The sequence below is a fragment of the Oncorhynchus mykiss genome, chromosome 5, assembly GCF_057628025.1.
Source record: "Oncorhynchus mykiss isolate SJ-2025 chromosome 5, ASM5762802v1, whole genome shotgun sequence".
Taxonomy (NCBI): Eukaryota; Metazoa; Chordata; class Actinopteri; order Salmoniformes; family Salmonidae; genus Oncorhynchus; species Oncorhynchus mykiss.
The window spans coordinates 86,898,343-86,925,514 of record NC_143026.1 but is presented as its reverse complement, the minus strand read 5'-3'; the positions used below and the strand labels follow the sequence as shown (position 1 = coordinate 86,925,514).

The following is a 27,172-nucleotide window of genomic DNA, read 5'->3' as shown; positions in this document are numbered from 1 at the left end:
CGCTGTGCTCAGCAGTCAGCAACCTGTGAAATATTTAGATGTGTGAGGCCGTGGGTCAGAGGTCACATGACTGTACCACTTCACCAGTAATTGAGGAGTCAGACACTAAACCCAGGAACAACCCAGAAGAGAAACCCTCTGAACCCTCCCTCTGACGTGTATGACTCATCTTTCTCTCTATCTCTGCTTATCCATCTCTTAATTTTTCTTGTCTTTCTTTCCTTTCTTTCCCTCTCATCTCTCATCACATTCTCTCACCCCACCTCTTCTCTCTTGCTCCTCTCTTCACAATTCTCCTTTACTCTACTTTCTACATCAGGCTTTCTCTACCCGCTCCGTTTCCCTCTTTCTCTCCTGTGTGTGCATGTATATTTTAGTTGCTTTCCAAGGCTGACTCATGGTGGTGTTTGATCTTGAGAGCTGAGAGAGTCTGATTTGATGACTGCGTGCCGTCGCGTGTGGCGTGGCGTACCATGGCGTGTGTACACGTCACTGCTGATGCCTGCTATGGGGTTAGCTCTATTGTTGGAGATATACAGTACACACTGATCAGATGAGGCTTTTATTATAAAATCCCCTGACATCCTCTCAGCTCAGCATGATGTACAGTCGGAGGCCAGTTTTAGGTACACTGATCTAGTTCCGGGTTGGACCCCCGTTTGCTTCCAAAACAGCCTGAATTCTCCGGGGTGTGGAAACGTTGCTCAATTGGTATCAACAGACCTAACGTGTCAGGAAAACATACCCCACACCATTACACTATCGCTTTCCAGGCTGTATCGTTGAAACCAGGCAGGATGTGGCCATGGACTCATGCTGCTTATGCCAAATCCTGACTCTGCCATCAGCATGACGCAACAGGAACCGGATTCGTCAGACCAGGCTTGATTTTCCACTCCTCAATTGTCCAGTGTTGGTGATCACGTGCCCGCTGGAGACTTCTTGTTCTTCTTTTTTTAGCTGATAGGAGTTCAAGCCAGTGTGGTCATCGACTACAAAATAGCCCTCCGTGACAAGGACTGAGGAGTTGTGCATTCCGAGATGACATCACTGTTGTTCTGCACCTGTTTGCGTGATTGTGTCTGGCCTGTTAGCTTGCGCAATTCTTGCCATTCCCCTTCGACCTCTCATCAACGAGCTGGTTTTGTCCACAGGACTGCCGCTGACTGGATGGGGGGATAGTGAAGACATCAAAACTATGAAATAAACCAAGAAAGTGTTAAACAAATCTATTAATTTTAGATTCTTCAAAGTAGCCACCCCTCTGCTTTGTTGACAGGTTTGCACACTATTGGCATTCTCTCACCAGCTTCACCTGGAGTTCCCACATATGCTGAGCACTTGTTGGCTGCTTTTCCTTCACTCTGCGGTCCAACTCATCGCAAACCATCTCAATTGGGTTAAGGTTGGGTGATTGTGGAGGCCAGGTCATCTGATGGAGCACTCCATCACTCTCCTTCTTGGTCAAATAACCCTTACACAGCCTGGAGGTGTGTTGGGTCAATGTCCTGTTGAAAAACAAATGATAGTTGCACTAAGCACAAACCAGATGGGATGGCGTATCACTGCCGAATGTTGTGGTACCCATGCTGGTTGTGTGACTTGAATTCTAAATAAATCACCGACAGTGTCACCAGCAAAGCACCCAACACCTTCACACCTCCTCCTCCAGGCTTCATGGTGGGAAACACACATGTGGAGATCATCCGTTCACCTACTCTGCGTCTCAAAAAGACATGGCAGTTGGAAACAAAAATCTCACATTTGGACTCATCAGACCAAAGGACAGATTTCCACCGGTCTAATGTCCATTGCTCGTGTTTCTTTGGCCAAGCAAGTCTCTTCTTCTTTTTGGTGTCCTTTAGTAGTGGTTTCTTTGCAGCAATTTGGCAGTTTCATATGGGTACGTTTTTCATCCAAACATCAAAATACTGCCCCCTACACTCAACAGGTTAATCAAGACATTTTTCAGCTGTGCTAACATAATTGCAAAATGGTTTTCTAATGATCAATTAGCCTTTTAAAATGACAAACTTGGATTAGCTAACACAATGTGCCATTGGAACACAGGAGGGATGGTTGCTGATAATGGGCCTAAGTGAACCCAAACCTTTGAACGGTAGTGTACAGTGTATATAATATATATATATATATTCCTTCATCATTTTCCCCTAATCTGAGTAAACTAATGGACAACAACTCTTAGGCTTCTACTTCCAGCTTTTTCTTTAACCAGGCAAGTCAGTTAACAACAACAAATTCTTATTTACAATGATGGCCTACTGGGGAACAGTGTGTTAACTGCCTTGTTAAGGGGCAGAATGACAGATTTGTACCTTGTCAGCTCTGGGATTTGATCCAGCAAGTTTTTGGTTACTAGCCCAATGTTCTAACCACTAGGCTACCTGCAGCCCCAAAATACATACTATACACATACTATATACATTTTACAGATACAGTATAGTTCACAATTTTCTGTTTGTTTTTAGTCCCATCCTTCAGCTCCACTCAATCCCTCCCATCTATCACTGAACACCATCCAGTTATGATTTCTATTTGCCAAATATTTTTCAACTGTCCTGTGATGTTTCACAAAAGTTCTGAACCTTTCTATTCTCATAGATTCTACATAATGTAAATGAAAGATAACATTTTTGCTAAGAGTATTATTATATTTTTAATTGATTGACTATGACTTTTTAAATCACCCATGAGGGCTATTTGCAGAGTTAGCTCCAGCTAAATGTTATTCAGCTATTCCCAAACCTGCGACCAAAGACAAGCTACATATGGACAGTATCAAACCAAATTATGTAATGATTATGTTTCATCGCAGCAAAATCTGCAGATCTGGGATGGTTGTATCCCCCATATATATAACATTCTATTGGTTGCATGAATTTCGTATAATAATTTAAATAGAAAAATTCACATTTTTTAATCCGCCGTCATGTCATTTGACCATGTACCATGGAATTGGTACATCGAAAATCTCCCCCAACTATTTTGCAATCTATATGGTACAACTGTCCATTTTTTGGTCCTTAAATTAAACTGGTATACTTTTTTATTTATCACAATTCTCTTTAGGTAATGTTGTTCTTTAATGCAGGGCCGACAGACAAGTTCCTTACTTTCTACCCCTCCCGCTTGTCTCTTCCATTTTTGCGGTAATGCTGCAATTAGTTGCTATTATTTTTGAGTACAGCAGACATTTCCATATTTTTTTGTTAGCTACACGTCTGACATAACTCCACCAGTCCTATTTATCATATCATTTATAAAGATTATACTTTTTTTTAACTTAAACTGAAATTGCAACCAACTTTTAAAAATAGCGATATTTTGGAAATTATTGAATTTTCAAATAACCGAAAGTGAGAGGTTGTAATCGGAATAAAGTGAAAAGGGCCATTCTTGAAGATAGGGTGAGACTGTCACATCTGTGCCCACTCTTTCTTGCGCGCCAAGCTCCCCGGCATTACGCACTCCTGCCACCATCCGTACACACACCTGCCTTTCCCCGTCACAAGCATCAGCGTATTATTGGACTCACCTGGACTCAATCACCTGTTTATTACCTCCCCTATATTTGTCATTTCTCCATCTCTGTTCTCCGATGCTGCATTAATGTCTGTATGTCTTTGTATACCCATGTGCTGATGCTGTTCCTGTCCTGGTATCTTATCTGTTCCTCATTAAATGTTGAATCCCGGACCTGCTTCTCATCTCCTGCATCGGTCTTTATAGAATGCAACAGCCATCATACGAAGCATCGGGGAGTGCTGGCTTTCCGGTTGGTGGCGACGTCGGGTTTTGGTGCCGCCACCAATGGAACCGGGGGTGCCTAAGCCAGCTCGTCAGGCTGTCACGCCCTAGCTGGCTCGAGAGGTTCTTGCCCCGGGTTGGCTCTGAAGGCGCCCATCCCACGTCGGTCTTCAGCCGGATCGTCAGGTTTTTACTTCCAGCTGGCTCGTCAGGCTGCTAAGCCTCCGCGGATCATCGGGCTCCCACACCTCAGCAGGATCAACAGGCTGTCACGCCTCAGCCAGAGCGTCAGGCTCCTATGCCTCAGCCGGCTTGCCAGGCTCCCACGCCTCTGCCGGTTCGTCCAGATTTTACGCCCAGCCAACTTGCCCAGAGTCCGCCCAGGTGGTACACCGGGTGGCACCCCTGGAGGGGGGTATTGTCACTCCTGCTCCCACTCTCCCTCCACGAACCATGCTCCCCAGCATTACGCACTCCTGCCACCATCAGTACACACACCTGCCTTTCCCCGTCACAAGCATCAGCGTATGATTGGACACACCTGGACTCAATCACCTGTTTATTACCTCCCCTATATTAGTCAGTTCTCCATCTCTGTTCTCCGATGCTGCATTGATTGTAATTTGTCATTGTGTATCCGTGTGCTGGCGCTGTTTCTGTCTTGCTCTTTGTCTGTTACTTATTAAATGTCAACTCCCCTTACCTGCTTCTCGTCTCCGGCGTCAGTCCTTACAGAGACATTCATACTAATCTTCTAGAGAACCAGTTCAGATTCAAGTACAACTTTTGAATAACTGAAGCCTTTAGTGAGACGTCTACTGCTTTAATATTTAATCATTTCTGCCCTCCGAATTCATATTGCCGTTCCAAATCAAATTAAATATTTCTTTGCTCATATAATTTCAAAAACAAGTCGCTAGGTGTAGGGAAGGCCATAAGCAATAGGTAAACTGGGATGTGACTAAAGAGTTAATCAATGAGATTTTTTCACACATAGACAGGTATTTTCCTTTCCATCTTGTCTATTTTTGCTAACTTTCTATTGAAATGTATTGTATTTATTGTGGCACCATTCTCAGGAAACCCTAGACACTGTGGTGCGTGAAAAGCCCAGAGGCTGGACGTTTCTGAGATAGTGGAACTGAATCGCCTGGCGCCTGCGATCATACCATGCTCAAAGTCGCTTTGGTCACTTGTTTCTGACATTCAGTGGAACAGTAACTGAATGCCTCGATACCTGTCTGCCTGCTTTGTATTGCAAGCCACAGCTATGTGACTCACTGTCTGTAGGAGCAAACCATTTTCATGAGCGGGGTGCGGTATCTAATTAACTGGCCACTGAGTGTATACACAGGATGTCATTGCGTTCTATGACTCTCACTAAGACTTATCATTGTATTTTCTAGGGAGTGATGGCTCTTAATTGATTAGCTTTGGCATAAATAAGAGGAAATTATAGACTGGATTATGTAAGAGCCTGTTTGTTTTTGATGACTGTGGACAGTGGGCAATAGTGGAGATTTGCACCAGTACTATATATTGGGCACTGTGGTCTCATTCATGATACTGAATTGTTCCATAAGAGGCATTGGCATATGCTGCATCTGCAGGCAGTAGTAAATGATCCACAGACCTAATTTCCCTGTGAGTAATTGCCTGGCTTGTCAGTTGCCTGAGAGTGAGGACTCAACATGCTGTATGGTTAGAGGGCCATCTAGTGGAGTTAGACAACACTCCCTTTTCTCTGAGACAGTAAACTAACACCCTCTATACAGTTAGGCCCTGTGTTCACCTCTGGATATTTGAGCAGTTTTTGTTTTGACCAATTCTGGTATCCATTGATTCTAATAAAATCCCATGCTCATAATTAGTTATCAAAGTAGGTGCCCATAATTGTATCATTTTATCAATAATATGTGATATTATTTAAGAAGATATAATGAAGACTAGTCTTTACCAGTAATATATGTTTTTGTCTGGATCAAATTCTGTATTTCTTTAATACTGAACACTGTCTGACTCTGAATTGGCCCCACCCCTCTCTGGGTGAGAATGTCTTTGTGCACCTGGCTGTAACAGTGAGTAATGTGGTGGGTGACGTCATCATCTGTGTGTTCCCCTCAGGGGGTTATCAGGGAGGAATGTTCCCATTGTCAACCACAATGTCACTGAACCAGAACCATCGTCAACCATTGTCACACAACCTCTCACTCCCAGCTGGCAACATCCTCCTCCATTTACACTTCCACTTCGATGTGATAGCAGTTCCCCCCCCCCCCCCCCCCCCCCCCCCCGCCCCCGCTCTCTCTCTCTCTCATTTGTTGTGAAGATGGGGAGAGGTCTGGCCGTAATAAAGAGATGCTCTGCTTTTTTGACACCACACTCCAAAAACCAAGATCTGCAGGCTCTAGTTTGGTCTAATCTTGATTATTGTCCAGTCGTGTGGTCCAGTGCTGCAAGGAAAGACCTAGTTAAGTTGCAGCTGGCCCAGAAGAGAGCAGCACGTTTTGCTCTTAATTGTAATCAGAGGGCTGATATAAATACTATGCATGCCAGTCTCTCTTGGCTAAAAGTTTAAGATAGACTGACCGCATCACTTCTTCTTTTTATAAGAAACATTCAAGAATAACAAGAATAACAAATTCAAGAAAACATACAGTATTATATAGAGCCCTATTTGTATGGAACTTCCTTCCATCTCATATTGCTCAAATAAACACTAAACCTGGTTTCAAAAACAGATAAAGCAACACCTCACAGCACAACGCCTCTCCCCTATTTGACCTAGATAGTTTGTGTGTCTGTATTGATATGTAGGCTACGTGTTCCTTTTTTTTAATGTAGTTCTGTCTTTGAGCTGTTCTTGTCTATTGATGTTCTGTATTATGTCATTCTGTATTATGTTTCATGTTTTGTGTTGGACCCCAGGAAGAGTAGCTGCTGCTTTGGCAACAGCTAATGGGGATCCTAATAAAATTCCCAAATACACATTTAATTCAATTAAATTCAATGGCTTTATTGGCATGGGAAACATGTTAATATTGCGAAAGCAAGTAGATAATAAACAGAAATGAAATTAACAATACAAATTAACAGTAAATAATACACTCACAGATGTTCTAAAAGAATAAAGACACTTTAAATTTCATATTATGTCTAATAGCAGTGTTGTAAGATTTGCAAATAGTTAAAGTACAAATGGGAAAATAAATAAACATAAATATGGGTTGTATTTACAATAGTGTTTGTTCTTCACTGGTTGCCCTTTTCTTGTGGCAACAGGTCACAAATCTTGCTGCTGTGACGGCACGCTGTGGTAGTTCACCCAATGCATATGGGAGTTTATCAAAACTGGGTTTGTTTGCGAATTCTTTATGGATATGTGTAATCTGAGGGAAATATATGTCTCTAGTATGGTCATACATTTGGCAGAAGGTTAGGAAGTGCAGCTCAATTTCCACCTCAGTTTGTGGACAGTGTGCACATAGCCTGTCTTCTCTTGAGAGCCAGGTCTGCCTATGGCGGCCTTTCTCAATAGCAAGGCTATGCTCACTGAGTCTGTACATAGTCAAACCTTTCCTTAATTTTGGGTCAGTCACAGTGGTCAGGTATTCTGCCGCTGTGTACTCTCTGTGGAGGGCCAAATAGTATTCTAGTTTGCTCAGTTTTTTTGTTAATTCTTTCCAATGTGTCAAGTAATTATCTTTTTGTTTTCTCATGATTTGGTTGGGTCTAATTGTGCTGCTGTCCTGGGGCTCTGTAGGGTGTGTTTGTGTTATTGTTTGTGAATAGAGCCCCAGGACCAGCTTGCTTAGGGGACTCTTCTCCGGGTTCATCTCTCTGTAGGTGATGGCTTTATTATGGAAGGTTTGGGAATCGCTTCCTTTTAGGTGGTTATAGAATTTAACGGCTCTTTTCTGGATTTTGATAATTAGTGGGTATCGGCCTAATTCTGCTCTGCATGCATTATTTGGTGTTCTACGTTGTACACAGAGGATATTTTTGCAGAATTCTGCGTGCAGAGTCTCAATTTGGTGTTTGTCCCATTTTGTGAAGTCTTGGTTGGTGAGCAGACCACAGACCTCACAACCATAAAGGGCAATGGGCTCTATGACTGATTCAAGTATTTTTAGCCAAATCCTAATTGGTATGTTGAAATTTATGTTCCTTTTGATGGCATAGAATACCCTTCTTGCCTTGTCTCTCAGATCGTTCACAGCTTTGTGGAAGTTACCTGTGGCGCTGATGTTTAAGCCAAGGTATGTATAGTTTTTTGTGTGCTCTAGGGCAACAGTGTCTAGATGGAATTTGTATTTGTGGTCCTGGTGACTGGACCTTTTTTGGAACACCATTATTTTGGTCTTACTGAGATTTACTGTCAGGGCCCAGGTCTGACAGAATCTGTGCATAAGATCTAGGTGCTGCTGTAGGCCCTCCTTGGTTGGTGACAGAATCACCAGATCATCAGCAAACAGCAGACATTTGACTTTGGATTCTAGTAGGGTGAGGCCGGGTGCTGCAGACTTTTCTAGTGCCCGCGCCAATTCGTTAATATATATGTTGAAGAGGGTGTGGCTTAAGCTGCATCCCTGTCTCACCCCACGACCCTGTGTGAAGAAATGTGTGTGTTTTTTGCCAATTTTAACCGCACACTTATGGTTTGTGTACATGGATTTTATAATGTCGTATGATTTACCCCCAACACCACTTTCCATCAGTTTGTATAGCAGACCCTCATGCCAAATTGAGTCGAAGGCTTTTTTGAAATCAACAAAGCATGAGAAGACTTTGCCTTTGTTTTGGTTTGTTTGGTTGTCAATTAGGGTGTGCAGGGTGAATACATGGTCTGTTGTACGGTAATTTGGTAAAAAGCCAATTTGACATTTGCTCAGTACATTGTTTTCATTGAGGAAATGTACGAGTCTGCTGTTAATGATAATGCAGAGGATTTTCCCAAGGTTACTGTTGACGCATATTCCACGGTAGTTATTGGGGTCAAATTTGTCTCCACTTTTGTGGATAGGGGTGATCAGTCCTTGGTTCCAAATATTGGGGAAGATGCCAGAGCTAAGGATGATGTTAAAGAGTTCTCTCTCTCTATGTCACCCCCTCTCTGTCTCCCTCTCTCTCTCTATGTCACCCTCTCTCTCTCTCTCTCTCTCTCTCTCTATGTCACCCTCTCTCTCTCTCTCTCTCTCTCTCTCTCTGTCACCCTCTCTCTCTCTCTCTCTGTCACCCTCTCTCTCTCTCTATGTCACCCTCTCTCTCTCTCTCTCTCTATGTCACCCTCTCTCTCTCTCTCTCTGTCACTCTCTCTCTCTCTCTCTCTCTCTCTCTCTGTCTCTCTCTCTCTCTCTCTCTCTGTCTCTCTCTGTCTCTCTCTCTCTCTCTCTGTCTCTCTCTCTCTCTCTATCTTACCCCGTCTCTGTCTCTCTCAATTTCATCCCCCCCCTTCTCTCTCTCTATCTATCTATCTATATATCTATCTATCTATCTATCTATCTATCTATCTATCTATCTATCTATCTATCTACAGTGCCTTGCGAAAGTATTCGGCCCCCTTGAACTTTGCGACCTTTTGCCACATTTCAGGCTTCAAACATAAAGATATAAAACTGTATTTTTTTGTGAAGAATCAACAACAAGTGGGACACAATCATGAAGTGGAACGACATTTATTGGATATTTCAAACTTTTTTAACAAATCAAAAACTGAAAAATTGGGCGTGCAAAATTATTCAGCCCCTTTACTTTCAGTGCAGTAAATTCTCTCCAGAAGTTCAGTGAGGATCTCTGAATGATCCAATGTTGACCTAAATGACTAATGATGATAAATACAATCCACCTGTGTGTAATCAAGTCTCCGTATAAATGCACCTGCACTGTGATAGTCTCAGAGGTCCGTTAAAAGCGCAGAGAGCATCATGAAGAACAAGGAACACACCAGGCAGGTCCGAGATACTGTTGTGAAGAAGTTTAAAGCCGGATTTGGATACAAAAATATTTCCCAAGCTTTAAACATCCCAAGGAGCACTGCGCAAGCGATAATATTGAAATGGAAGGAGTATCAGACCCCTGCAAATCTACCAAGACCTGGCCGTCCCTCTAAACTTTCAGCTCATACAAGGAGAAGACTGATCAGAGATGCAGCCAAGAGGCCCATGATCACTCTGGATGAACTGCAGAGATCTACAGCTGAGGTGGGAGACTCTGTCCATAGGACAACAATCAGTCGTATATTGCACAAATCTGGCCTTTATGGAAGAGTGTCAAGAAGAAAGCCATTTCTTAAAGATATCCATAAAAAGTGTCGTTTAAAGTTTGCCACAAGCCACCTGGGAGACACACCAAACATGTGGAAGAAGGTGCTCTGGTCAGATGAAACCATTGAACTTTTTGGCAACAATGCAAAACGTTATGTTTGGCGTAAAAGCAACACAGCTCATCACCCTGAACACACCATCCCCACTGTCAAACATGGTGGTGGCAGCATCATGGTTTGGGCCTGCTTTTCTTCAGCAGGGACAGGGAAGATGGTTAAAATTGATGGGAAGATGGATGGAGCCAAATACAGGACCATTCTGGAAGAAAATCTGATGGAGTCTGCAAAAGACTTGAGACTGGGACGGAGATTTGTCTTCCAACAAGACAATGATCCAAAACATAAAGCAAAATCTACAATGGAATGGTTCAAAAATAAACATATCCAGGTGTTAGAATGGCCAAGTCAAAGTCCAGACCTGAATCCAATCGAGAATCTGTGGAAAGAACTGAAAACTGCTGTTCACAAATGCTCTCCATCCAACCTCACTGAGCTCGAGCTGTTTTGCAAGGAGGAATGGGAAAAAATGTCAGTCTCTCGATGTGCAAAACTGATAGAGACATACCCCAAGCGACTTACAGCTGTAATCGCAGCAAAAGGTGGCGCTACAAAGTATTAACTTAAGGGGGCTGAATAATTTTGCACGCCCAATTTTTCAGTTTTTGATTTGTTAAAACAGTTTGAAATATCCAATAAATGGCGTTCCACTTCATGATTGTGTCCCACTTGTTGTTGATTCTTCACAAAAAATACAGTTTTATATCTTCATGTTTGAAGCCTGAAATGTGGCAAAAGGTCGCAAAGTTCAAGGGGGCCGAATACTTTCGCAAGGCACTGTATCTATCTCACCCACTCTCTGTCTCTCTCTCAATTAAATTCAAGGGGCTTTATTGCCATGGGAAACATATGTTAACATTGTAAAAGCAAGTGAAGTAGATAATTGACAGAGTCGAAAGCCTTGGCCAGTTCGATGAAGACGGCTACACAGTACTGTCTTTTATCGATGGCGGTTATGATATCGTTTAGTACCTTGAGCGTGGCTGGGGTGCACCCGTGACCGGCTCGGAAACCGGATTGCAAAGCGGAGAAGGTACGGTGGGATTCGAGATGGTCAGTGATCCGTTTGTTGACTTGGCTTTCGAAGAACTCAGATAGGCAGGGCAGGATGGATATAGGTCTGTAACAGTTTGGGTCCAGGGTGTCTCCCCCTATACATGAATGTATAGTTAAAGTGACTATGCATATATGATAAACAGAGAGTAGCAGCAGCATAAAAATAGGGGTTGGGGGGGCACACAATGCAAATAGTCTGGGTAGGCATTTGATTACCTGTTCAGGAGTCTTATGGCTTGGGGGTAAAAACTGTTAAGTATTTTTGTCCTAGACTTGGCACTCCGGTACCGCTTGCCATGCGGTAGTAGAGAGAACAGTCTATGACTGGGGTGGCTGGGGTCTTTGACAATTTTTAGGGCCTTCCTCTGACACCGCCTGGTGTAGAGGTCCTGGATGGCAGCTTAGCCCCAGTGATGTACTGGGCCGTACGCACTAGTCGCTGTAGTGCCTTGCGGTCAGAGGCCGAACAATAGCCGCACCAGGCATTGATGCAACCAGTCTCTCGATGCTCTTGATGTTCCAGCTGTAGAACCTTTTGTGGAACTCAGGACCCATGCCAAATCTTTTTGGTTTCCTGATGGGGAATAGGATTTGCCGTGCCCTCTTCACGACTGTCTTGGTGTGTTTGGACCATTCTAGTTTGTTGTTGATGTGGACACCAAGGAACTTGAAGCTCTCAACCTGCTCCACTACAGCCCCGTTGATGAGAATGGGGGCGTGCTCGGTCCTCCTTTTCCTGTAGTCTACAATCATCTCCTTAGTCTTGGTTACGTTGAGGGAGAGGTTGTTATTCTGGCACCACCCGGCCAGGTCTCTGACTTCCTCCCTATAGGCTGTCTCGTCATTGTCAGTGACACTGTTGTGTCATCTGCAAACGTAATGATGGTGTTGGAGTCATGCCTGGCCATGCAGTCGTGGGTGAACAGGGAGCACAGGAGGGAACTGAGCACGCACCCCTGGGGAGCTCCAGTGTTGAGGATCAGCGTGGCAGATGTGTTGCTACCCTCACCACCTGGGGGCGACCCATCAGGAAGTCCAGCATCCAGTTGCAGAGGGAGGGGTTTAGTCCCAGGATCCTTAGCTTAGTGATGAGCTTTGAGGGTACTATGGTGTTGAACGCTGAGCTGTAGTCAATTAATAGCATTCTCACATAGGTGTTCCTTTTGTCCAGGTGGGAAAGGGCAGTGTGGAGTGCAATAGAGATTGCATCATCTGTGGATCTGTTTGTGCGGTATGCAAATTGGAGTGGGTCTAGGGTTTCTGGGATAATGGTGTTGATGTGAGCCATTACCAGCATTTCAAAGCACTTCATGGCTACAGACGTGAGTGCTACGGGTCTGTAGTCATTTAGGCAGGTTGCCTTTGTGTTTTTAGGCACATGGACTATGGTGGTCTGCTTGAAACATGTTGATATTACAGACTTAATCAGGGACATGTTGAAAATGTCAGTGAAAACACCTGCCAGTTGGTCAGCACATGCCCGGAGCACACATCCTGGTAATCCGTCTGGCCCCGCAGCCTTGTGTATGTTGACCTGTTTAAATGTCCTACTCACGTCGGCTACGGAGAGTGTGATCACACAGTCATCCGGAACAGCTGATGCTCTCAATCATGCCTCAGTGTTGCTTGCCTCGAAGCGAGCATAGAAGTGATTTAGCCTGTCTGGTAGGCTCGTGTCACTGGGCAGTTCGCGGCTGTGCTTCCCTTTGTAGTCTGTAATAGTTTGCAAGCCCTGCCACATACTGTAAGACGGGCGCCGGTGTAGTATTCAATCTTAGCCCTGTTTGATGGTTCGTCGCAGGGCATGACAGGATTTCTTGTAAGCTTCTGGGTCCCTCACCTTGAATACGGCAGCTCTACCCTTTAGCTCAGTGCGAATGTTGCCTGTAATCCATGGCTTCTGGTTGTGGTATGTACGTACAGTCACTGTGGGGACGACGTCCTCGATGCACTTATTGATTAAGCCAGTGACTGATGTGGTGTACTCCTCAAAGCCATCGGAAGAATCCCGGAACATGTTCCAGTCTGTGATAGCAAAACAGTCCTGTAGTTTAGCATCTACCTCATCTGACCACTTTTTTATAGACCAAGTCACTGGTGCTTCCTGCTTTGATTTTTGCTTGTAAGCAGGAATCAGGAGGATAGAGTTGTGGTCGGATTTACCAAATGGAGGGCGAGGGAGAACTTTGTATGCGTCTCTGTGTGTGGAGTACAGGTGAGCTAGAATTTTTTCCCTCAGGTTGCACATTTAACGTGTTGATGGACATTTGGTAGAATTGATTTAAGTTTCCCTGTATTAAAGTCCCCGGCCACTAGGAGCGCCGCCTCTGGGTGAGTGGTTTCCTGTTTGCTTATTTCCTTATATAGCTGACTGAGTGCTGTCTTAGTGCCAGCATCTGTCTGTTGTGGTAAATAAAGAGCCACGAAAAGTATCACCCCCCCTCTCTCTCTATATCACCCCTTTTCTGTCTCTCTCTCTCTCTCTCTCTCTCTCTCTCTCTCTCACCCACTCTCTTTCTTAATGCAATTTACAATTTAAGGACTTTCTTATCATGGGAAACATAAGTTTACATTGTCAAAGCAACTGAAATAGATAATAAACAAAAGTGAAATAAACAATAACAAAATTAACAGTAAACATGTCTCTTTCACTCACTCACACACACACACACACACACACACACACACACACACACACACACACACACACACACACACACACACACACACACACACACACACACACACACACACACACACACATCTCCATTCCATGTGAACACCCAGTTGAACATTGTATTAAAGGCAAACCGTGCATAGTGGCCACCATCCATAAACTTGGATTCTGGATCTTGTTTCAATGGCTTTCCTAGTTTACTGTTTGACTGAAACAGGTTGGTATTACCAAGGGGAAGGGCATAAGCCAGGAATCCACTCCTACATGCCAGGAAAATTACCCTGCTGTCTGGTGCCAGCTGCCCCTTCCTCTTCCACACTGAAACACAGAGACCCACAATGGGGCTGTTAAGGTATATTGGTGGCATAGTTAATGCGTAAGCATGTACTGAAATGCACATTTGAACTGATAGTACTGATGTAGTACTGATGGCCGGGGCATATACAGTATGGTAGTATACCATTACATCCTGAAAGACAGGATGGTGCATACATTGGTGGCATAGTTCATGCATAATAACCTAAGCATGTAGTGAAAGGCAGGAAACAGCATGCATTAACTATGTGTAGCAGGCTAGATGTATGGATTGCAGGTCTAGACATTAGCAGGCTAGATGTATGGATTACAGGTCTAGACATTAGCAGGCTAGATGTATGGATTAAAGGTCGAGATATTATCAGGCTAGATGTATGGATTACAGGTCTAGATATTAGCAGGCTAGATGTATGGATTAAAGGTCTAGACATTAGCAGGCTAGATGTATGGATTAAAGGTCTAGATATTAGCAGGCTAGATGTATGGATTAAAGGTCTAGATATTAGCAGGCTAGATGTATGGATTAAAGGTCGAGACATTAGCAGGCTAGATGTATGGATTACAGGTCTAGACATTAGCAGGCTAGATGTATGGATTACAGGTCTAGACATTAGCAGGCTAGATGTATGGATTAAAGGTTGAGATATTAGCAGGCTAGATGTATGGATTAAAGGTCGAGATATTAGCAGGCTAGATGTATGGATTAAAGGTCGAGATATTAGCAGGCTAGATGTATGGATTAAAGGTCTAGACATTAGCAGGCTAGATGTATGGATTACAGGTCTAGATATTAGCAGGCTAGATGTATGGATTAAAGGTCTAGACATTAGCAGGCTAGATGTATGGATTAAAGGTCTAGACATTAGCAGGCTAGATGTATGGATTAAAGGTCTAGATATTAGCAGGCTAGATGTATGGATTAAAGGTCTAGACATTAGCAGGCTAGATGTATGGATTACAGGTCTAGACATTAGCAGGCTAGATGTATGGATTAAAGGTCGAGATATTAGCAGGCTAGATGTATGGATTAAAGGTCGAGATATTAGCAGGCCAGATGTATGGATTACAGGTCTAGACATTAGCAGGCTAGATGTTTGGATTACAGGTCTAGACATTAGCAGGCTAGATGTTTGGATTGCAGGTCTAGACATTAGCAGGCTAGATGTTTGGATTGCAGGTCTAGACATGTTCTCTTCAGAGGTGTGCAGTGCTGTAGATATGTTGTTGCTGTTGCATGGCTATGTATGCTGTGTGTTTCCTATGTATCTACACATATTACACATTATATAGCTACATCTACACATATTACACATTATATAGCTACATCTACACATATTACACATTATATAGCTACATCTACATGTATTACACATTTATATAGCTACATGTATTACACATTTATATAGCTACATGTATTACACATTTATATAGCTACATGTATTACACATTTATATAGCTACATGTATTACACATTTATATAGCTACATGTGCTACACATTTATATAGCAACATGTATTACACATTTATATAGCTACATATGTTACACATTTATATAGCAACATGTATTACACATTTATATAGATACATGTATTACACATTTATAAGAACTACATGTATTACACATTTATATAGCTACATGTATGACATGTATATAGCAACATGTATTACACATTTATATAGCTACATGTATGACACATTTATATAGCTACATGTGTGACACATTTATATAGCTACATGTGATACACATTTATATAGCTACATGTGATACACATTTATATAGCTACATGTATGACACATTTATATAGCTACATGTATGACACATTTATATAGCTACATGTATTACACATTTATAAGAGCTACATGTATTACACATTTATATAGCTACATGTATGACACATTTATATAGATACATGTATTACACATTTATAAGAGATACATGTATTACACATTTATATAGCTACATGTATGACACATTTATATAGCTACATGTATGACACATTTATATAGCTACATGTATTACACATTTATATAGCTACATGTGCTACACATTTATATAGCAACATGTATTACACATTTATATAGCTACATATGTTACACATTTATATAGCAACATGTATTACACATTTATATAGCTACATGTATGACACATTTATATAGATACATGTATTACACATTTATAAGAGCTACATGTATTACACATTTATATAGCTACATGTATGACACATGTATATAGCAACATGTATTACACATTTATATAGCTACATGTATGACACATTTATATAGCTACATGTGATACACATTTATATAGCTACATGTGATACACATTTATATAGCTACATGTGTGACACATTTATATAGCTACATGTGATACACATTTATATAGCTACATGTGATACACATTTATATAGCTACATGTATGACACATTTATATAGCTACATGTATGACACATTTATATAGCTACATGTATTACACATTTATAAGAGCTACATGTATTACACATTTATATAGCTACATGTATGACACATTTATATAGATACATGTATTACACATTTATAAGAGCTACATGTATTACACATTTATATAGCTACATGTATGACACATTTATATAGATACATGTATTACACATTTATATAGCTACATGTATGACACATTTATATAGCTACATGTATTACACATTTATATAGCAACATGTATTACACATTTATATAGCTACATGTATTACACATTTATATAGCAACATATATGACACATTTATATAGCTACATGTATTACACATTTATATAGCAACATGTATTACACATTTATATAGCTACATGTATGACACATTTATATAGCTACATGTATTACACATTTATATAGCAACATGTATTACACATTTATATAGCTACATGTATTACACATTTATATAGCAACATGTATGACACATTTATATAGCTACATGTATTACACATTTATATAGCAACATGTATTACACATTTATATAGCTACATGTATTACACATTTATATAGCTACATGTGTGACACATTTATATAGCTACATGTATGACACATTTATATAGCTACATGTATGACACATTTATATAGCTACATGTGATACACATTTATATAGCTACATGTGATACACATTGATATAGCTACATGTGATACACATTTATATAGCTACATGTGATACACATTTATATAGCTACATGTATTACACATTTATATAGCTACATGTGATACACATTTATATAGCTACATGTATTACACATTTATATAGCTACATGTGATACACATTTATATAGCTACATGTGATACACATTTATATAGCTACATGTATTACACATTTATATAGCTACATGTGATACACATTTATATAGCTACATGTGTGACACATTTATATAGCTACATGTGATACACATTTATATAGCTACATGTGATACACATTTATATAGCTACATGTATTACACATTTATATAGCTACATGTATTACACATTTATATAGCTACATGTATTACACATTTATATAGCTACATGTGATACACATTTATATAGCTACATGTGATACACATTTATATAGCTACATGTATTACACATTTATATAGCTACATGTGATACACATTTATATAGCTACACGTATGACACATTTATATAGCAACATGTATTACACATTTATATAGCTACATGTATTACACGTTTATATAGCTACATGTATGACACATTTATATAGCTACATGTATTACACATTTATATAGCTACATGTGATACACATTTATATAGCTACATGTGTGACACATTTATATAGCTACATGTGATACACATTTATATAGCTACATGTGATACACATTTATATAGCTACATGTGATACACATTTATATAGCTACATGTATTACACATTTATATAGCTACATGTATTACACATTTATATAGCTACATGTGATACACATTTATATAGCTACATGTGATACACATTTATATAGCTACATGTATTACACATTTATATAGCTACATGTGATACACATTTATATAGCTACATGTATGACACATTTATATAGCAACATGTATTACACATTTATATAGCTACATGTATTACACATTTATATAGCTACATGTATGACACATTTATATAGCTACATGTATTACACATTTATATAGCAACATGTATTACACATGTATATAGCTACATGTATGACACATTTATATAGCAACATGTATTACACATTTATATAGCTACATGTATGACACATTTATATAGATACATGTATTACACATTTATATAGCTACATGTATTTCACAGGAACACAGATACATACCTTTATTCCCCCTCTATCCAAGTGACAGTAGTGACTCCATTCCAGTGACTCTGCTCCAGGTCTTAGTGCGCTGCCGGTGCCGGCTCAGAGAGACCACATCTCCTCACACACCAGGGGAAGGAAATGCAGGCTGGGACTGGGACAACTACACAGCACAGCTCTCACTGGACACACAGAGTGTGAAAGGGCATGTGAAAGAGTGTGAGAGAGAGTGCGTGTGAAAGGGAGAGAGAGAGAAAGAAAGAGAAAGTCGCGATTTGCAAGGGATGTTGGATGGTTGTTGTTGCTGCTGTTGTGCGTTTGATGTATTCTTGAATTGGTTGCATTTTGAGTTTTGAAAATTGAGTTGCATTTATGATAGTGGAAGTTGGTCTGTTTAGATAGTTCATGTTGATTGATGTGTATGTGATGGTGTGTGTGTGTATGTGTATATGTGTGTGTGTGTGTGTGTGTGTTTGGAGACCTGAGGTGTGTATGAGCTGATGTGTGTTTGAGGTGTGTGTCTGATGGTGCTGGGTAGCTGGGGTGTTGGTGCTATGTATCGGCGTTCGCCCTGTCACAGAAGCAGGGTCCACTTTGACTTCAGCGAAGAAGTCATCAAGAGACTCCATACTTCCAGCCACACTCACAGGTCAGAACAAGGATAGAACACCGTCTCTTACTTTATTTTTCTCTGTCTTCTTCTTTCGCTTTCTGTCACAATCACTTCATCTTTCTCTCGTGTGCTTCTATAGCTTTTCTCAGCTTCAGTTACGTGCATGATGTGTTGCCATTCATTAGAATTGTTATGCATACTTTTTAGTTCTAACCCCCCCCCCCCCCATGTACTGTATTTCTCCCTCTTACGCCATCAATCCAAAGTTGTCTTCATGGCATGACTTTCTTCCCCCTTTCTGTATCATTTTTCCCATGTTCTGTTTGTGTGTAGATGTCTCTCTCTTTCCAATGTTCATTATATATAGCCCTCTCTCTCTTTCCTATGTTCAGTCTCTAAATATCTGTTAATCATGGATTCTATAGTTGAGTGTGTGTTAGGGAATCAAAACTATATCACGTTGACTGTGTGGCATTTGTTTGTTTACATTGGTGTGGTGCAAGTCTGTACAGCTGTACTACTGGTCCATCCAGATGCAGTTGTGATGTTACCTAAAGCTCACCTACTGTACTTGATGTATTGCAATTTCCTAAATGTAGCATGGTGATGACGCAACTAAACCCTCCCAGCAGGATTTGTATTAGCACTCCACTGTTCCACTGTCACGGCCTCAAACGTGTGTTTATCCAACCGCATGACAACTATTCTCTCCAACACCACTTTGCAGCTTCTTATTGTTTATGTCGTGTAAACACATACAATATGCTCTGCAAAGACAATGTCGCTTATGAAGAAGATTTCCTGTTTTGAGTTGATTTGCCTAGCTGAGATTCACACATTACTCTAGAACATTAACTTTTGTCAAGAATATCATCATCATCATGACACAATCGTAGATTGTTGATATGGATAAGCAGAGAGAGGGATCAGCAGGCTGGACAGGGCGGGTCAAAACCAGCGTGACTAGTCTGGAGAGGAGACTCTGGCCATACTCATCTTTAAGAGCCAAGGCTCCCTGTCGAAAGTACTGTACACTCAGTCAGTGCATGTGGAAGTGGAACATTACAGATGTCAAGTTTTAACTTGATCACCCTTTTCTTGCAGAGAATGTTCCCGCTACATGAGGAAAGGAATGAGCCTTGTGATTCCTTAAAAATTCGCAGTTCTCTTTCTCTCCATGCGGGGGCAGTCGAATCATTGGGATCAGGCCTGTTATCAAATAATATTCTCCCTCGCTCACTCAAATGGTAGCCGTAGCTCCTGTTACTGCAAATTCAAACGTACAAAAATGTATTTGAAATGCATCCATACACAAAAACAACCATCGTTTTATATAGCGTCCTTAATAACACGATATAGATATTGGTCTCCACTAGGCTATGATATACAATTGTGAAGTGTATCCTAAGGTTAAATCGTAACCTGGGGTGGTCTAGCGGTTAGGAACACTACCTTCACATATAGGTCTACCGTGTCAGCGTGGGTTAGATTACGGCATACGCCCTTCTGGTACAAATAACTCAAACTCCCCGATACACTTGATTCGTTTCACATTTAAAATATGGACAGTCAGAGAAAAATACCCCCTGATCTTGATTTTTTTCAAATATGACCAGACACACACCAGACACTTTTGGAAACTGTCACACCTGTCTCTCTGCTTGTCTCCACCCCCATCCAGGTGTCACCCATCCTCCCCATTATCCCCAGTGTATTTATACCTGTGTTCTCTGTTTGTCTGTTGCCAGTTTGTTTTGTTCCGTGAAACCTACCACCGTTTGATCCCCTGCTCCTGTCTGATCATGTTCCTGTTTCCTAGTCCTTCCCAGTTTTGACCGTTCTGCCTGCCCTGACCCTGACCCTGCCTGCCGTTCTCTGGATTACTGACCTCTGCCTGCCTTTGACCTGTTGTTTGCCTGCCCCTATACTATAAATACACTTTTCTTCGACACTGTCTGTCTGTATCTGGATCATACCTGAAACCTGATAGTACAAACTTGCCATGACTAACCCAGCAGACTCACCCAGCAGTCCAGCTGCACAATGTGGTCTCCCTGCAAGGAGCCACCCTTGGAAGACACAAGGAGTTACTTCAAGGTCATAGGGAGGGACTCCATTCCCTGCAGAATGCCATGACCAGGCGTTCAATACATTGCTGGAGCAATTCCGCGGATTCCCCACAAGGCAGCGGGTCACACCCGTAATCCCCCAGCCTACCCCAGTGTCCAGAGAACCCCGCTTACCTCCTCCAGAGCGGTACGCTGGAGATTCCAGAACCTGCCAGGCTTTTCTCTCCCAGTGTTCCCTAATTTTTCGAGCTGCAGCCTTCTTTGTTCCCCTCAGACCACTCGAGGATAGCGTACATCATAACGCTGATGTCCGGGAGGGCACTTGCCTGGGCCACGGCAGTGTGGGAGCAACAGTCCGCTGTCTGCCTCAGTCTGGAGGAGTTTATGGAGGAAGTTGGGAAGGTGTTTGATTCTCCTTTGTCCAGGAGAGAGGCTGCTCACAAGCTGCTGCAGCTACGCCAACACTCCCGTAGTGTGGCAGACTACGCAGTGGATTTCCGCACGTTGGCAGCTGAGAGTGCTTGGAACCCGGAAGCGCTGTTCGACATTGTTCCTACACAGAGTATCGGAGGAAGTAAAAGACGACCTTGCAGCCCTGGAACTACCGACGGATCTCGACTCACAAATCGCCTTGACCATTCGGATCGATTGGGGGACTACGGGAATGAAGGAAGGAGAAGAGATTCGACTTCACTCATCCTGGCATAATGTGTGCGGGGTCAGCGGCTGTAACCTTTGGACCACACAGGCACTGAGGCAACCAACAATTTATTCGGCCTATTGATTGCCTTGAACATTTAACAAAATAATTTATATAAAAAAAGGATTTCCCCTCATTAAAAATACATCTAGCCCCTACAAATATGTAAATGTCTTATAATCCACATAAGAATTCACACTAGATGCGCTGTAGCCTGCATATAGCCTACATAGGATATTTGAAGTGACGCTCTATGGACCTGCAGTCTAAGTTATTGTCTAGCCTACAAACATTGCTTCCAGCTTCCCCTTGCGGTGATTCTAAATATTAAATATTTATTAAAATCCTCCTGCTGCAGGATTATTTTCCTCCTGATATGAAATGTATTTGGGGGTTTTTAACTAATTTTTTCTAATCTTTACAGGAAAATGCCACGGGCATTATCTGATATGTGAAGATATTTCACTGCAGCGAATGTAGAAGGAAAATCTGTGTACATTTCCAAATACTTTGCAAAATCACATGTGAAGAATGCAACGAAGATGCAGAATCATCTGGCCAAGTGCATAAAGTTTCCTCAGCACTCGCAACAAGCTACCTCTGACTAAAGTCCCTCTACTTCTATTCGAGGTGAAAATTATCAATCAGACACCTTATCGATAACAACAGCTCATGTCCTCCTGCAATCAGACGTTTTTTGACTCACTGGAGGAACGTAGTCAGAGAAATGCTGATGAATGTCTTGCTCGAGCTGTGTATGCAACTGGTTCACCTCTGATGCTCACAGGCAATGTGTATTGGAAGAGATTTCTGAATGTTCTTCACCCAGAATACACTTCTCCAACCAGACATGCTTTATCTACTCATTTGCTGGATGCAGAGTTCAACAGAGTTCAAGTGAAGGTCAAGCAAATCATAGAGAAATCAGACTGTATTGCAATCATCTCTGATGGGTGGTCGATTGTTTGTGGTTAAGGAATAATTAACTACATCATCTCCACCACTCAACCAGTATTCTACAAGAGCACAGACACAAGGGACAACAGACACACCGGTCTCTACATTGCAGATGAGCTGAAGGCAGTCACTAATTACCTTGGACCACAGAAGGTATTTGCACTGGTGACAGACAATGCTGCGAACATGAAGGCTGCTTTGTCTAAAGTGGAGGACTCCTACCCTCACATCACACCCATTGGCTGTGCTGCTCATGCATTGAATCTGCTCCTCAAGGACATTATGGCACTGAAAACAATGGATACACTCTACAAGAGAGCAAAGGAAATGGTTAGGTACGTGAAGGGTCATTAAGTTATAGCAGGAATCTACCTCACCAAGCAAAGTGAGAAGAATAAGAGCACCACATTGAAGCTGCCCTGGCAACACCTGTTGGGGTGGTGTTGTCATCATGTTTGACATGTCTCCTGGAGGTGAAGGAGTCTCTCCAAGAAATGGCCATATCACAGTCTGCCGATATGGACAGCCCCATCAAGAGCATACTCCTGGATTATGTATATTGGGAGAGAGTGGTAAGCTGCCTGAAACTCCTGAAACCTATATAAGTAGTCATTGCATGGCTTGAGGGAGACAATGCCATCCTGTCTGATGTTCAGACTCTGCTTGCAGATGTAAGAGAAGAAACCGTACTGCCCTGACCACTTCACTGTTGCTCCAAGCAGAGGAAACTGCAGTTCTGAAATACATCAAAAAGCTTGAAGACTTCTGCCTGAAGCCCATACACACCGCAGCTTACATGTTGTACCCCAAGTATGCTGTCAAGAGTATCCTGTCTGGTGCAGAGATCAACAAGGTCTTTGTCATCACTACCGTGTCTCGCCACCTTGGCCTGGATGAAGGCAAGGTTCTTGGCAGTCTGGCATTGTACACTTCCAAGCAAAGGCTTTGGGATGGAGATGCAATATGGCAGTCATGCCAACGTATCTCATCAGCCACATGGTGGAAGGGACTTTGTGGATCTGAGGCTCTTTCCCCTGTTCCCTCTATCATTCTCCATATCCCACCAAGATCAGCCACCTCAGAGTGCAACTGGTCCTTGTTTGGGAACACACACCAAAGCACGCAAGGTTGGAAAGTGACAGTGAAGATGAGGCCTCAGAGTCTGTTGTTCAAGAGGTGGACATTGAGGAGGTCCAGGGAGAAGACATGGAAGCCTGAGAGTCTGATGTGCAAGAGGTGGACATTGAGGAGGTCCAGGGAGAAGACATGGAAGCCTGAGAGGAAGACAACCAAAGCTTTAGTTTCTAGACTATCCTTTTACAGATGTATGTTGAAAACGTTTTTGGGAGATGCAATGGATCATTGGGGATCATTCAATATTCCCTTTCTTTTGTTGTTCAGTGAAATCATCCCATGTGAAGAGTCAACTCATTTAATTAAAGTTTAAATTGTTTTTTATATTTCTATTGGAAGGATTTAATCATTTGCAATTATGTCTAATTATGATAAGGTGAAAGGTTTGTTTCTGTCTCCATATGATATGGTAAATCTATCCAATGCAAAAAATATCTACATTTAAATGGTATTAGTATTAATTTGCATATATTTCCGTTAATTTCCATATATTCCCATTAATTCACATATATTCCCGTTAATTCCCACAGAAAGTTTCCACCTCTGAATATTACACAAAATGTACAACCCTATTCGTGACTATAATTTACATTATGTGTGGGGAGATAGTGTGTGTGTTGTGTACGTGTGTGTGCATGAGCGTGTGTGTGAGTGTAGATAACTGCCCCTGTGCAGTTTATAATGAGAGGGTGTTTGGACTTGCCACCCACCAAATGCCAACACAACATATTCTCCTAGTGAAATGGCTTGGTCAAATATTTGGACTGTGACAAGGATTCCCCTGACCTATCAATGACCATAATACTGGACTGGTCAGGTGCTATGAACCAATGGAAGGGCTCAGTGGAGTGTTCTCTTCAGGGATGTGTCAGTGTTTCCCATGGGTGGAGTAGAACACTGTTGTTTCTCAGTGGTCATGGAGAGACAGAATACAATATTATGTCTTACAGTAGACTACTGTTACTGTATACCAGTTGTCATGGAGATGGTTAACTGGAGGTTGTGGTTGGTTTGTTAGTTAGTGAGGTTGAGACCTGTGGTTGGCGTGTGGTCATGGTTTATGATGTCTGACTGGCTGCACACTGCACATTGTGCCCTGAAGAATGATGATGGTGATGTCTATGGTAATGGTGATTGTGATTATAGTAATAGTGATGATGATTATTATGATGCTTGGCACCTACCAGTACACTACTTGGGACTTATCAGTACATTGCTTGGGACTTACCAGTACACTGCTTGGGACCTACTCTACCTGTACACTGCTTGGGACTTACCAGTACACTGCTTGGGACCTACTCTACCGGTACACTGCTTGGGACTTACCAGTACACTGCTTGGGACCTACTCTACCGGTACACTGCTTGGGTCCTACTCTACCGGTACACTGCTTGGGACTTACCAGTACACTGCTTGGGACCTACTCTACCGGTACACAGCTTGGGACTTACCAGTACACTGCTTGGGCCCTACCGGTACACTGCTTGGGACCTACCAGTACACTGCTTGGGACCTACTCTACCGGTACACTGCTTGGGACCTACTCTACCGGTACACTGCTTGGGACTTACCAGTACACTACTTGGGACCTACTCTACCGGTACACTGCTTGGGACCTACTCTACCGGTACACTGCTTGGGACTTACCAGTACACTACTTGGGACCTACTCTACCGGTACACTGCTTGGGACCTACTCTACCGGTACACTGCTTGGGACCTACTCTACCGGTACACTGCTTGGGACTTACCAGTACACTACTTGGGACCTACTCTACCGGTACACTGCTTGGGACATACTCTACCAGTACACTGCTTGGGACCTACTCTACCGGTACACTGCTTGGGACCTACTCTACCGGTACACTGCTTGGGACCTACTCTACCGGTACACTGCTTGGGACCTACTCTACCGGTACACTGCTTGTGACCCATCTACCGGTACACTGCTTGGGACCTACTCTACCGGTACACTGCTTGGGACCTACTCTACCGGTACACTGCTTGGGACTTACCAGTACACTACTTGGGACCTATCAGTACATTGCTTGGGACCTACTCTACCAGCACACTGCTTTATGATGATAACGACGACAAAAGGGTGAACAGAAACGAGGAAGTGGCTGTTGAAATACTATGAGGAAACCAGAAGACCAGGGAACAAATCCTGTTTCTGATAACCTAAAAAGGCTTTCTCTTCACACACAATCACACACATGCATGCCTACGCACACTCAGACTCACACACAGAGTGAGAGAGAGATGCAGAGAGACAGACAGAGAGAAAGAGACAGAGGGAGAGGCAGAGAGTTACCGTGAGTGACAGAGATAGAGTGAGAGAAAGAGAGAGAGGGGGAGAGACACAAAGAGAGAGAGAGAGAGAGAGAGAGAGAGAGGGGGAGGCTTACTGAGAGCAGAGTTTGACCTAGGGTAACTTGACTTTGTAAAAGTATACAGACTAGAGAATGTAATGGAAAACTATCCCACTGCAATTTGCCAGCCCATGGAATGAATGCCATTTAAAGCAAGTTCTGTTTAGTCTCACAGGTCAGCCACAGACTGGGCTCCCTCCTTCCTCTAACTCTCTCCCTCTCTCACTCTCTCTACCTCTCCCTCTCTTCCTCAGCTCTGTCTTCTTACTCCTTCTATCTTTCTTTTCATTGTCCCTCTCCAGAGGAGTGGTTCAATATGAGCTCTGTCACAAAACATATTTTATTTTCCAAAATAACGTGACAGTGATTTATGTTCTCTCTGAAAGGGAATGTTTGGGAAATTACATATTTGGAAAATATGTAAATAAGAAAATTGTTGTTTCTCCACAAAAGGCACAAAAGACACATGGTTTATGTTTAGTGTCCTCTTGTTTTCATATTCTAGGATGACGTCTTTATGACGTCTTAGTTCATGCGTTCCACATTCCCCTTGTTGGCTACTTAAGTCATCATTTTTAGTCTTGAGCATTTTCATTGTAGTATCCTCACATACGTTGATTTTATTTCTCTACTCTGCAGTTTCTGCTCACTATACCGAATCTCTTCATGTCAATGTCTAAAGTCTCTTTTATCTTCAAGGTCATGTCCATCAAAGTGCTGAAAAGCAATGGTAGTTAGAGTGTAATAGAAGTACTGTATGTACTCTTTCTTGTCATGTACAGAGTGGGGGCTGGACTGAGTTTTGGGAAAGGATAGCTGAATGTTCTTCCCACCAACAGAACCATGTAGGGCAGACGA

The 27,172-nt window shown here is 42.2% G+C and overlaps 1 protein-coding gene across 6 annotated transcripts in view; it reads left to right on the top strand.

Annotated features, from left to right (window-relative positions):
- pde4ba (phosphodiesterase 4B, cAMP-specific a) overlaps positions 1-27,172 on the top strand; it is a 341,912-nt gene that overhangs the window by 212,782 nt on the left and 101,958 nt on the right. For 2 of the 6 annotated variants that reach the window (XR_016496358.1, XM_090236203.1), the window contains exon 1: positions 18,553-19,119. The exons of the other annotated variants lie outside the window; for them this stretch is intronic. Coding sequence is in view for 1 of the 2 variants with exons in the window: in XM_090236203.1 (XP_090092329.1) it covers positions 18,995-19,119 (125 nt within the window). In the remaining variant the exon portion in view is untranslated. Of the gene's footprint in view, positions 1-18,552; positions 19,120-27,172 lie in introns of those variants that run through there. 6 annotated transcript variants of the gene reach the window in all.